Below are 14,459 nucleotides of genomic sequence, written 5' to 3' on the forward strand. Positions count from 1 at the left end.
GATTCATCGAACCCCCTCAGTGTCTGATATACCACGGCTTTCAGCCAATCAGCATCCAGGACCCAAACTACCTGGTTCATAATTAAGCAATAAGGCCTGAGGAGGTGTGTTATAAGGTCAATATACCACGGCTAAGGTGGTTCATTAGCCTGTTCTTAATAACGACGCACCGCGGAGTGCCTGGGATACAGCCCTCAGCCATGGTATATTGGCCATATATCACCCCCCCCCGTGGTGCCTTATTGGTATTATAAACTGGTTAACAACGTATGCTGAACTTTGAGGCAGAAGGAACCCTCAAAGGGAAGCCCAGCGCGCCATCCACTGTGACACAAAAGCATGTTCAAGTGGCTGAGTTCATATCCGCGCTTATAAACCAGGGTCCCTACACAACTCCCTCCATTAAAAGAGCGCGTCCTCTTACAGGAACGAGCTGACCTCGAGGATGGTCAGATCACGTCCGACAACAACAACACAGAGAGAGAGTGTGGTTCGTCGAACCCTCAACCTTCTGTCCCGAAGCACACTAACGTCGACAATGCAACATTAGCATCCTCATGGGCGGCAGGTAGCTTAGTGGTTAAGAGCGTTGTGCCAGTAAACGAAAGGTCGCTGGTTCTAATCCCCGAGCAGACTAGGTGAAAAATCTGTCGATGTGCCCTCGAGCAAGGCACTTAACCCTAAATGCTCATGTAAATCGCTCTGGATAAGATCGTCTGCTAAATGACTAAAATGTAAAATGTAAATGTGACACAGTGGATGGTGCACTGGGCTTCGGGCCAGAAAGCTGAGGGTTCGAGTCGCACTCCACTGTCTGTTTCATTACAATGGTCTTAAAAATGATTGAAAACAAACATTAGTTTTTTGGTCTTCCTTTAAGGTTAGGAGGGTGGTTAAGGTTAAAATGCCATTTTAAGAAGAGACATTTTATAAATAGTCGCGGTTTATGACTTTGTGGCCTGGCTGCGGTAACTATGGTAAATCCCTCCAGACTAGACAGACCAGCCTGGTCTCTCAGACTAGACGTAACATAGTACATGGAAATCCGGAATACTCAATTTACTATGATATGTTTAGTTTGGTAGGGTTGCATAGGACAAAGTTTACTTAGGGTTAGGGTTAACCCAAATGTTGGCAGACAACTTGAGCGTTTTAGCAACTTTTCAACTACTTTTGACCTACTTTGCATGTTAGCTAAAGGCGTCAGCACCCTTCAGTTCGGCTGGCGCCGAGGCGAGCCTAAGGAGTGTGCTCACATACTTGCTTCAAAAACGAGAATAAAAGCGGCAATAGCACGGTCTCTCGTTGAAGGACAACACACTTAATAGAAGAATCCCTTCTGTTGGCCAGTCACCGACGAAGGGGAGCAGACTTCGGCTTGCCTGCTGAAAAATGTTGTGTGCCCGAACAGCCGCAAAACTAACCAAAGTTCAAACCGAACAAAAACGTCTTCATAATATATGCAGGAAGTCTACTGAACTGTTTCGGCTGGGAAGCATTAACTTAACCCTTTAAGCGAACCCTTCCCCTGACCTAGTTAACGTCTGCCACAACACATTGGAATTCGTAACATAAAATTCGTAACATATGAAATGGATGATGGACATCCACAAATTAATACATCCCCATACTAAATGGAGTGTCTCGGATTTACATAAAGAATCATATGAAATGCTCTGAGTCACTGAGACAGGCATGTGGAGATGTCAGAGGACCCGCCTGTGCAATGAACGCCAATGCCTCGTGTAGGCGAAGCACACTCTAGACAACCCGTGAACAGTCAATCCTTATAGTTTATACACCAGTGAATCTCAGCATTTGGCGACAACCAGTGAACAGTTTATCCTTATAGTTTATACACCAGTGAATCTCAGCGTTGGCCAGCCTGAGTGACTTTAGGACTTCCGTGTCATTACAAATACAGACGATATCTGCTTCTTTTAACTAATTGCCGCTGTTTAGCAACCCCAGCTACTCCCTAACGTCGGCGATTCAGCCCGGAAACCAAATATAAATCAGTTTTGTGCCTTTTTTTTAACTGCCATGGAATCAACATCTAACAACTACGAGCGGAACTGTGTTCTGTGTTGTCAGGAGCTCGACATCTTTGCCCTGGGAAAATGCGATCACCCGGTGTGCTACCGCTGCTCTACCAAAATGAGGGTGCTGTGCGACCAGAAGTACTGCGCCGTCTGCCGGGAGGAGCTCGACAAGGTACGGCGTCCCGACTACTCTGGCGCCGGGGATGCGCCGTGACAGTACAGGCCGTGATGTCTGGCCAGCTTGCTAGCCAGCTACGTATCTAGAATCTCACTCACTGACTGACTGACTAACTAACTAGCTAGTCATCGGTTTTTATTTAGCTAGATAACTGTTCGTGAAAGTTAAGACATTATATTTGTAGTTTGTAAGTGGTAATAGTCAGCCACTGGCTACCCCCCCCCCCACTCAGTTAAATTACCTAGCTAGCTAACGCGTTAACGACTAACGTTAGCTTGAGTGTTATCACAAATAGAACAATGAGGTTAGTTATAAAATAAATGTGTTATTGTCACCAGGTAACTAATAAGTATGTAACAGTTGCGATAAGGCCATGTAAGGTCACATCTGTGTCTTATGAGGGAGCTGTCATGATGGGTGGTGGTTATGTAATGCCAGTTTCTAATTTACTAGCGGCGACGGGACAGTCACCCCCCTCCCTGGACCTAGCCACAGATTATTTGACCGGGGCCCGGTTTCCCGAGAGCGATGGAATTTTGAGTGTTTTAACTATCCATCTTTCCTACAACGGCCGAAGATGTAACATGCCGTTTCCCCCAAAACACCACGCAGAGAGCGCGGTCGTCATGCCGTTTCCCCAAAACACCACGCAGAGAGAGCGGTCGTCATGCCGTTTCCCCCAAACACCACGCAGAGAGAGCGGTCGTCATGCCGTTTCCCCAAACACCACGCAGAGAGAGCGGTCGTCATGCCGTTTCCCCCAAACACCACGCAGAGAGCGCGGTCGTCATGCCGTTTCCCCAAAACACCACGCAGAGAGCGGTCGTCATGCCGTTTCCCCAAAACACCACGCAGAGAGAGCGGTCGTCATGCCGTTTCCCCAAAACACCACGCAGAGAGGCGGTCGTCATGCCGTTTCCCCAAAACACCACGCAGAGAGCGCGGTCGTCATGCCGTTTCCCCAAAACACCACGCAGAGAGCGGTCGTCATGCCGTTTCCCCAAAACACCACGCAGAGAGCGGTCGTCATGCCGTTTCCCCAAACACCACGCAGAGAGCGGTCGTCATGCCGTTTCCCCAAACACCACGCAGAGAGAGCGGTCGTCATGCCGTTTCCCCCAAACACCACGCAGAGAGCGGTCGTCATGCCGTTTCCCCAAACACCACGCAGAGAGAGCGGTCGTCATGCCGTTTCCCCAAACACCACGCAGAGAGCGGTCGTCATGCCGTTTCCCCAAAACACCACGCAGAGAGAGCGGTCGTCATGCCGTTTCCCCAAACACCACGCAGAGAGCGGTCGTCATGCCGTTTCCCCAAAACACCACGCAGAGAGAGCGGTCGTCATGCCGTTTCCCCAAACACCACGCAGAGAGAGCGGTCGTCATGCCGTTTCCCCAAAACACCACGCAGAGAGAGCGGTCGTCATGCCGTTTCCCCAAAACACCACGCAGAGAGCGGTCGTCATGCCGTTTCCCCAAACACCACGCAGAGAGAGCGGTCGTCATGCCGTTTCCCCCAAAACACCACGCAGAGAGAGCGGTCGTCATGCCGTTTCCCCAAACACCACGCAGAGAGAGCGGTCGTCATGCCGTTTCCCCCAAACACCACGCAGAGAGAGCGGTCGTCATGCCGTTTCCCCAAACACCACGCAGAGAGCGGTCGTCATGCCGTTTCCCCAAACACCACGCAGAGAGAGCGGTCGTCATGCCGTTTCCCCAAAACACCACGCAGAGAGCGGTCGTCATGCCGTTTCCCCAAACACCACGCAGAGAGAGCGGTCGTCATGCCGTTTCCCCAAACACCACGCAGAGAGAGCGGTCGTCATGCCGTTTCCCCCAAAACACCACGCAAGAGAGCGGTCGTCATGCCGTTTCCCCAAACACCACGCAGAGAGAGCGGTCGTCATGCCGTTTCCCCCAAAACACCACGCAGAGAGAGCGGTCGTCATGCCGTTTCCCCAAAACACCACGCAGAGAAGCGGTCGTCATGCCGTTTCCCCAAACACCACGCAGAGAGAGCGGTCGTCATGCCGTTTCCCCAAAACACCACGCAGAGAGAGCGGTCGTCATGCCGTTTCCCCAAACACCACGCAGAGAGAGCGGTCGTCATGCCGTTTCCCCCAAACACCACGCAGAGAGAGCGGTCGTCATGCCGTTTCCCCAAAACACCACGCAGAGAGAGCGGTCGTCATGCCGTTTCCCCCAAAACACCACGCAGAGAGCGGTCGTCATGCCGTTTCCCAAAACACCACGCAGAGAGAGCGGTCGTCATGCCGTTTCCCCCAAACACCACGCAGAGAAGCGGTCGTCATGCCGTTTCCCCAAAACACCACGCAGAGAGCGGTCGTCATGCCGTTTCCCCAAAACACCACGCAGAGAGAGCGGTCGTCATGCCGTTTCCCCAAAACACCACGCAGAGAGCGGTCGTCATGCCGTTTCCCCAAAACACCACGCAGAGAGAGCGGTCGTCATGCCGTTTCCCCAAACACCACGCAGAGAGAGCGGTCGTCATGCCGTTTCCCCAAAACACCACGCAGAGAGAGCGGTCGTCATGCCGTTTCCCCAAAACACCACGCAGAGAGAGCGGTCGTCATGCCGTTTCCCCCAAAACACCACGCAGAGAGAGCGGTCGTCATGCCGTTTCCCCAAAACACCACGCAGAGAGAGCGGTCGTCATGCCGTTTCCCCAAACACCACGCAGAGAGAGCGGTCGTCATGCCGTTTCCCCCAAACACCACGCAGAGAGAGCGGTCGTCATGCCGTTTCCCCAAAACACCACGCAGAGAGAGCGGTCGTCATGCCGTTTCCCCAAAACACCACGCAGAGAGCGCGGTCGTCATGCCGTTTCCCCAAAACACCACGCAGAGAGAGCGGTCGTCATGCCGTTTCCCCAAAACACCACGCAGAGAGAGCGGTCGTCATGCCGTTTCCCCAAAACACCACGCAGAGAGCGGTCGTCATGCCGTTTCCCCAAACACCACGCAGAGAAAGCGGTCGTCATGCCGTTTCCCCAAAACACCACGCAGAGAGAGCGGTCGTCATGCCGTTTCCCCCAAAACACCACGCAGAGAGGCGGTCGTCATGCCGTTTCCCCAAAACACCACGCAGAGAGAGCGGTCGTCATGCCGTTTCCCCAAAACACCACGCAGAGAGAGCGGTCGTCATGCCGTTTCCCCAAAACACCACGCAGAGAGAGCGGTCGTCATGCCGTTTCCCCAAAACACCACGCAGAGAGAGCGGTCGTCATGCCGTTTCCCCAAAACACCACGCAGAGAGAGCGGTCGTCATGCCGTTTCCCCAAAACACCACGCAGAGAGAGCGGTCGTCATGCCGTTTCCCCAAAACACCACGCGAGAGAGCGGTCGTCATGCCGTTTCCCCAAAACACCACGCAGAGAAGCGGTCGTCATGCCGTTTCCCCAAAACACCACGCAGAGAGAGCGGTCGTCATGCCGTTTCCCCAAAACACCACGCAGAGAGAGCGGTCGTCATGCCGTTTCCCCAAACACCACGCAGAGAGAGCGGTCGTCATGCCGTTTCCCCAAAACACCACGCAGAGAGAGCGGTCGTCATGCCGTTTCCCCAAAACACCACGCAGAGAGAGCGGTCGTCATGCCGTTTCCCCAAAACACCACGCAGAGAGAGCGGTCGTCATGCCGTTTCCCCCAAACACCACGCAGAGAGAGCGGTCGTTAAGTGCGTCGTTGGAGCGTGTTTCGATACTGACTGCTCTAGAATCAGTTTTCTCCATTCAAATATTACCTTTAACATTTATAATAATTTCACAATACTGACGACGGATCAGCTCCTAGAGAGACATTAGGTCTAATGTTTACTCAATAAAAATGCACTAAATCACTGATTTGGCACATCATTGCTCGCATGTTAGGCTACACATGACATATATTGACAAATTACAGACAGTAGTGAAAAGCACAAGTAGCTAAATAGAAGTCAATTGATTGAACATGAACTGTATTTCAATATGCTTGAAATGGGCCGATAGCCTACTGTTTATATTTAAATGCATTCATCTCAGTTTTCATTTGTAATAGCTTTTTATACCTAGCGTGTTTGTATCAATTGCAAAGACATTGACAACTTTGTATTAGTAGTAAACTTTGTTCTGAAGTTATCGTCGTTCACAGAGCGACTGATGAACCATGTGAATCTATGTTTAGCTTAGCTATTAGCAAGTTGGACATTTCTGAGTTTCCTAGTTCCGACTAGCACGTCAACACGGCATGACGCAGGCGTTGAGGTCAGGGCTCTGTGCAAGCCAGTCAAGTTCTTCCACACCGATCTCAACAAACCATTTCTGTACGGACCTCGCTTTGTGCACGGGTTAATTGACATGCTGAAACAGGAAAGGGCCTTCCCCAAACTGTTGCCACCAAGTTGGAAGCACAGAATCGTCTAGAATGTATGCTGTAGCGTTAAGCTTTCCCTTCACTGGAACTAAGGGGCCGAGCCCGAACCATGAAAAACAGCCCCAGACCATTATTCCTCCTCCACCAAACTTTACAGTTGGCACTATGCATTGGGGCAGGTAGCGTTCTCCTGGCATCCGCCAAACCCAGATTAGTCCGTCGGACTGCCAGATGGTGACGCGTGATTCATCACTCCAGAGAACGCGTTTCCACTGCTCCAGAGTCCAATGGCGGCGAGCTTTACACCACTCCAGCTGACGCATGGCATTGCGCATGGTGATCTTAGGCTTGTGTGCGGCTGCTCGGCCATGGAAATCAATTTTTCATGAAGCTCCCGACTTCCAGAGGCAGTTTGGAACTCGGTAGTGAGTGTTGCAACCGAGGACAGACGATTTTTACGCGCTACGCGCTCAGTCGCTCCCATTCTGTGTAGCCTACCACTTCGCGGCTGAGCCATTGTTGCTCCTAGACGTTTCCACTTCACAATAACAGCACTTACAGTTGACCGGGGCAGCTCTAGCAGGGCAGAAATTTGACGAACTGACGTGTTGGAAAGGTGGCATCGTATGACGGTGCCACGTCGAAAGTCACTGAGCTCTTTAGTAAGGCCATTCTTCTGCCAATGTTTGTCTATGGAGATTGCATGGCTATGTGCTCAATTGTATGCACCTGTCAGCAACGGGTGTGGCTGAAATAGCTGAATCCACTCATTTGAAGGGGTGTCCACATACCTGTGTATATATAGTGTATCTCTATTTAACTACACTGTACATCATCTTCATGCAAGCTCATTCCGCTACTGGAGGGCAGGGTTGCCATGGTTTTGCTACTGGAGGGCAGGGTTGCCATGGTGTTGCTACTGGAGGGCAGGGTTGCCATGGTGTTGCTACTGGAGGGCAGGGTTGCCATGGTGTTGCTACTGGAGGGCAGGGTTGCCATGGTTTTGCTACTGGAGGGCAGGGTTGCCATGGTGTTGCTACTGGAGGGCAGGGTTGCCATGGTGTTGCTACTGGAGGGCAGGGTTGCCATGGTTTTGCTACTGGAGGGCAGGGTTGCCATGGTTTTGCTACTGGAGGGCAGGGTTGCCATGGTTTTGCTACTGGAGGGCAGGGTTGCCATGTTTTTGCTCCTAGACGTTTCCACTTCACAATAACAGCACTTACAGTTGACCGGGGCAGCTCTACCAGGGCAGAAATTTGACGAACTGACTTGTTGGAAAGGTGGCATCGTATGACTGTGCCACGTCGAAAGTCACTGAGCTCTTCAGTAAGGCCATTCTTCTGCCAATGTTTGTCTATGGAGATTGCATGGCTGTGTGCTCAATTTTATGCACCTGTCAGCAACGGGTGTGGCTGAAATAGCTGAATCCACTCATTTGAAGGGGTGTCCACATACCTGTGTATATATAGTGTATCTCTATTTAACTACACTGTACATCATCTTCATGCAAGCTCATTCCGCTACTGGAGGGCAGGGTTGCCATGGTTTTGCTACTGGAGGGCAGGGTTGCCATGGTGTTGCTACTGGAGGGCAGGGTTGCCATGGTGTTGCTACTGGAGGGCAGGGTTGCCATGGTTTTTCTACTGGAGGGCAGGGTTGCCATGGTTTTGCTACTGGAGGGCAGGGTTGCCATGGTTTTGCTACTGTAGGGCAGGGTTGCCATGGTTTTGCTACTGGAGGGCAGGGTTGCCATGGTTTTGCTACTGGACGGCAGGGTTGCCATGGTTCCGCTACTGGACGGCAGGGTTGCCATGGTTCCGCTACTGGACGGCAGGGTTGCCATGGTTTTGCTACTGGAGGGCAGGGTTGCCATGGTTTTGCTACTGTGGGGCAGGGTTGCCATGGTTTTGCTACTGGAGGGCAGGGTTGCCATGGTTTTGCTACTGGACGGCAGGGTTGCCATGGTTCCGCTACTGGACGGCAGGGTTGCCATGGTTCCGCTACTGGACGGCAGGGTTGCCATGTCCGCGGTTTTCCTGAAATGTAGCTACTTTGAAATCGATGTCTTGGGTGAAAAGTTATTGGTTGCAGGTTTTTGGACAACTCTTCTAAATTGCACTGCGGCCGTCATGGCATCTCTCAACATAAATCTATATTTCTGTTTCACTGTGACCTGCTGCTGCTGACTACCAGAGAATCAGGCCAAAGATGTTTAAAACTAACCCAAGAGACCACAGCCTGTCGTTTCCAATGGGAACAAATGAGTCATAGTGGGCAGAACAAGCAAGGAGGTGGGCAGAGCCAAGCACGAGCTAGCGAGATCCTATTGGCTCGTTCTAGCATGTATTTGCATATTTCCATTAGGGAACACCTACTCTGTGACGTGGGTGTGCAAAAACTAAATTTGCCTTTGCACTTTTTGGAAACTTTGGCAAATGATAAAGTCAACTAAACTTAGTCCACTCTGTTCGTAACTGATTTTAGTTTTGGGAACAGAAGTTTCATCGATGAGAACATTTGCAGAATGTCGGCCAAAATCCATCTCGTTCCATCTTCTCCCTCTACCGGCCACTGGGCTTCCTCTCATCACCATATTTGGTAGTGAGTGGAAACGCCAACCGGATGCTTCACATTTATACATCCGGTGAAATATCTGTCTCATTGTTCTGTCTGTGATCAGGCAGTGAGGCCAGCTGTTGCTGAGGTGAGTGGTGGGGAAGGGGATGGCCGTAGGGGCGTGTCACAGAGTTTCTAAACCCAGAAGTGCAACATCGCGAGACTTCCGGGAACGCTTTCGAAACAGACCAAACAGACCAGGCAGACCAGACCAGGCAGACCAGGCAGACCAGACCAGACCAGGCAGACCAGACCAGGCAGACCAGACAGACCAGACCAGGCAGACCAGACCAGGCAGACCAGGCAGACCAGGCAGACCAGGCAGACCAGACCAGACCAGGCAGACCAGGCAGACCAGACCAGGCAGACCAGACCAGGCAGACCAGGCAGACCAGACCAGACCAGGCAGACCAGGCAGACCAGACCAGGCAGACCAGACCAGGCAGACCAGGCAGACCAGGCAGACCAGGCAGACCAGGCAGACCAGGCAGACCAGACCAGGCAGACCAGGCAGACCAAGCAGACCAGACCAGGCAGACCAGACCAGGCAGACCAGACCAGGCAGACCAGGCAGACCAGACCAGGCAGACCAAGCAGACCAGGCAGACCAGACCAGACCAGACCAGGCAGACCAGGCAGACCAAGCAGACCAGGCAGACCAGGCAGACCAAGCAGACCAGGCAGACCAGAGACAGACCAGGCAGACCAGGCAGACCAGGCAGACCAGGCAGACCAGGCAGACCAAGCAGACCAGGCAGACCAAGCAGACCAGGCAGACCAGACCAGACCAGACCAGGCAGACCAGGCAGACCAAGCAGACCAGGCAGACCAAGCAGACCAAGCAGACCAGGCAGACCAAGCAGACCAGGCAGACCAGACCAGACCAGACCAGGCAGACCAGGCAGACCAAGCAGACCAGGCAGACCAGGCAGACCAAGCAGACCAGGCAGACCAAGCAGACCAAGCAGACCAGGCAGACCAAGCAGACCAGGCAGACCAAGCAGACCAGACCAAGCAGACCAGGCAGACCAAGCAGACCAGGCAGACCAGGCAGACCAAGCAGACCAAGCAGACCAGGCAGACCAGGCAGACCAAGCAGACCAAGCAGACCAGGCAGACCAAGCAGACCAGGCAGACCAAGCAGACCAAGCAGACCAAGCAGACCAGGCAGACCAGGCAGACCAGGCAGACCAAGCAGACCAGGCAGACCAGGCAGGGGTTTGGGTTTTGAGAAGTCAATGACAGAAGTGAACAATTCTTCCTTTTAGTTTTTAGAGAAAATTAACAACACGACCTGGATTCCAGCCAATGTCTTAAGTAGTTGAACATGTTATTTCTCCAGCCTCGTGAAAGTGACAAACTGACACGTTTTCATTTTTCAGCAAAAACAACTTTCTGGGCCTCCCGAGTGGCGCAGCGGTCTAAGGCACTGAATGGCACTACAGCCGCGTCGTCCTGGTTAGGGGAGGGTTTGGCTGGGGGGGGGGATTTCCTTGGCTCGTTGCGCTCTAGCGACTCCTTGTGGCGGGCCGGGGACCTGCAAGCTGACTTCGGTTGTCAGTCGAGTGGGTTTTCCTCCAACATATTGGTGCGGCTGGCTTCCGGGTTAAGCGAGCAATGTGTTAAGAAGTAGCGCGGCTTGGCGGGTCATATTTTGGAGGATGCATGACTCGACCTTTGCCTCTCCCGAGCTCGTTGGGGAGTTGCAGCGATGAGACAAGCTCGTAACTACTAATTGGATGTCATGAAATCGGGGAAGAAAAGGGGGTAAAAAAAACAACACTTTTTATATGGAAGGAGTGCCTTTGATTTGACGGCCTGCGCATGCGCAGTTCGGCGCGAGACGACCGTTAGACCCGATGACGTGTTTCTGCACATGAGCTTAGCTAGCCACCGTCGCCATGACATCACCTACAAGCATGATCTTGGATTTCTATTGGAGAAGCAGTTTCTTCCTGTCTTCATACTGTGCTGTCTTTGGGTGTGTGTTGAAAGAGCGCTGCAGCCGAGTCACGTGAGTGGGAGGAGACTATTGCTGCCTTCACGTGCTAGTCAGAACCTCGGAAACTCTGAAATGTCCGACTTGCTAACTGGTTGTAGTTATTACACGTGCCTCGTTCAACCAATCAGCAAGTCAGACATTTCTGAGTTTCCTAGTTCCGACCGGCATGTGAACGCGGCAAGAACAGCAGACCCACATCCTGACAACTTCTGACCAGTTTTAGTTTGTCATTATGGAGACGTCTATTTCCAACCTCCTTTTTCTCCATAAAACATATTTAACACGCTGGAACTGATGCACATCAAGAAATAACGGCGACAAACACTGGAAAATGACTAGGCGCACTGGAGCGCTTTACAGACATTCGCTTGTTGGGTGGTTTAAACTGCATTCTAATATCATCTTTGCAAGGGTTTTACACATGCTCAGTTCTGGGGTGTCGAGTGGAAATCTGAAATGGAAGTTATGGAACTCCCATCCGTGCCTCTGTCATGGGGAGAAGTCCACAATGAAACTGACATTAACTGCAGTTAATGCGACAGGTAGCTTAGTGGTTAAGAGCGTTGTGCCAGTAACCGAAAGGTCGCTGGTTCTAATCCCCGAGCCGACTAGGTGAACAATCTGTCCATGTGCCCTTAAGCAAGGCACTTGACCCTAATTGCTCCTGTAAGTCGCTCTGGATAAGAGCGTCTGCTAAATGACGTAAAATGTAAATGTAACTGTGGAGAATGATACTTTTGCAGCTGTTGTCCATTTTGAGTAGCCTGTTAATGTCTATGCCGTTGTAGGCTACTGTAGCCTACCGTTTGATACGATAAATATGTCAATGACGATATCACTGGAGTACATTACAAATCAATTAGTGCCAGTTGTGTAGCCAACCTGGGGCTGGCAGACAGATTTAATAAATAGTCTAAATTCAGCTTGTTGTTTTTAGCCTTGTGTTATTATGCTAATATATGAATGGCCGGGTTTAGTTAATTACATTGGAAGTTATGAATTGTGATCATGGTCACCGTTCTATGGCAGTTGCAAATCAGCTGTTGTTAGAATGCATTAGATTGAAGGTCATGGGTCAGATTAGACTACAGGCTGTTAGAATGCATTAGATTGAAGGTCATGGTCAGATTAGACTACAGGCTGTTAGAATGCATTAGATTGAAGGTAATGGTCAGATTAGACTACAGGCTGTTAGAATGCATTAGATTGAAGGTCATGGGTCAGATTAGACTACAGGCTGTTAGAATGCATTAGATTGAAGGTAATGGTCAGATTAGACTACAGGCTGTTAGAATGCATTAGATTGAAGGTAATGGTCAGATTAGACTACAGGCTGTTAGAATGCATTAGATTGAAGGTCATGGTCAGATTAGACTACAGGCTGTTAGAATGCATTAGATTGAAGGTCATGGGTCAGATTAGACTACAGGCTGTTAGAATGCATTAGATTGAAGGTCATGGTCAGATTAGACTACAGGCTGTTAGAATGCATTAGATTGAAGGTCATGGGTCAGATTAGACTACAGGCTGTTAGAATGCATTAGATTGAAGGTCATGGGTCAGATTAGACTACAGGCTGTTAGAATGCATTAGATTGAAGGTCATGGGTCAGATTAGACTACAGGCTGTTAGAATGCATTAGATTGAAGGTCATGGGTCAGATTAGACTACAGGCTGTTAGAATGCATTAGATTGAAGGTAATGGTCAGATTAGACTACAGGCTGTTAGAATGCATTAGATTGAAGGTCATGGGTCAGATTAGACTACAGGCTGTTAGAATGCATTAGATTGAAGGTAATGGTCAGATTAGACTACAGGCTGTTAGAATGCATTAGATTGAAGGTAATGGTCAGATTAGACTACTGTCGATCACCTGTTAGAATGCATTAGATTGAAGGTCAGTTAGATTGGGCTACATGAAAAAAAACACTGGTTATTGTTGACAAGCATATTCAGTTGATATCCATATTAATCTTTGATCTAATGATTTGAAATGACGACCTCATCCTCAGTAGCCTATTCCAGCAGGCTATTGGGGAAACACAAGCACTTACCTCGAAATGAACTCGCTATTCATGTTGAATAAATTAGTCTGTCAATTTGAACTAAGCAAACCGCTAAATAATTCAGCTTACATCTTGCCTAGGCTTGTGTAGGCGATCTGAAATGGGCTGTGGGCTTATCGGGGGCTGTGGGCTTATCAGGGGCTGTGGGCTTATCAGGGGCTGTGGGCTTATCAGGGGCTGTGGGCTTATCAGGGGCTGTGGGCTTATCAGGGGCTGTGGGCTTATCAGGGGCTAGCTAAGCAAACCATGGTAAAGTTTAATTACAATCATAAACCCAGATTTTAGTCAGTAGCCTATACCTATTGAAATGACAAGTCAATCTCACAAACGGTTTGTAGTCTTAACATAATAACACATTTTATAGCGGTTTGTAGTCTTAACATAATTACACATTTTATAACGGTTTATCTAGAATTGTGCACATGCCAAAAAGGATTTATCTAGAATTGTGCACATGCCAAAAGGGATTTATTTACAATCATAGAAGTCAAACGCGTTAAATTGACATCCATTGATGGAAAATGATCTGGCGAGTTTAAGGGCCAATTATCTTTTCTCTTATGACATATTCAAATTACTTTATTAAAGGTGCAATATGTAGAAATCACTCCTCCGTTTCCTGGTTGCTAAAATTCTAATAGTTTGCCTAATTTCAGTTTGTGACAAAACAAGCTATCAACAAGTGTAGAGAATCATTGTTTTATTTTCAAAAATTTTAATTTCACCTTTATTTAACCAGGTAAGCCAGTTGAGAACAAGTTCTCATTTACAACTGCGACCTGGCCAAGATAAAGCAAAGCAGTGCGATTTAAAAACTACAACAACACAGAGTTACATATGGGGTAAACAAAACAAAGTCAAAAATACAACAGAAAATAAATATATACAGTGTGTGCAAATGTAGTAAGTTATGGAGGTAAGGCAATAAATAGGCCATAGTGCAAAATAATTACAATTATTGTACCATCTAAACCGCTGTGAAATCTCTTATCAATAACCAAAAATATAATATTTTCAGGTTTTTGAAGCTGGTGTACAAAACCAAAAGTAAAAGACGCAAAAACGAAACTTAAGAACAGGAAGCATAGAAATATCGCTCATAGAACAGATCTATCGCGTCTTAGACTGGCTTTCAATGGGAATGACAGATCTGTAACTCACAATTCTATTTGAGAAAGTTACCTAT

The 14,459-nt window shown here is 49.5% G+C and overlaps 1 protein-coding gene across 1 annotated transcript in view; it reads left to right on the forward strand.

The window, feature by feature from the left end:
• The first annotated feature begins 1,751 nt into the window (after positions 1-1,751).
• znf598 (zinc finger protein 598) overlaps positions 1,752-14,459 on the forward strand; it is a 72,451-nt gene continuing 59,743 nt past the window's right edge. Inside the window, exon 1 of the mRNA XM_045215955.1 lies at positions 1,752-2,214. Within this exon, the coding sequence (XP_045071890.1) occupies positions 2,044-2,214 (171 nt within the window). The 5' untranslated portion in view covers positions 1,752-2,043. The remainder of the gene's footprint in view (positions 2,215-14,459) is intronic.

The sequence above is a fragment of the Coregonus clupeaformis genome, unplaced genomic scaffold, assembly GCF_020615455.1.
Source record: "Coregonus clupeaformis isolate EN_2021a unplaced genomic scaffold, ASM2061545v1 scaf0565, whole genome shotgun sequence".
In the NCBI taxonomy this organism is placed as follows: domain Eukaryota; kingdom Metazoa; phylum Chordata; class Actinopteri; order Salmoniformes; family Salmonidae; genus Coregonus; species Coregonus clupeaformis.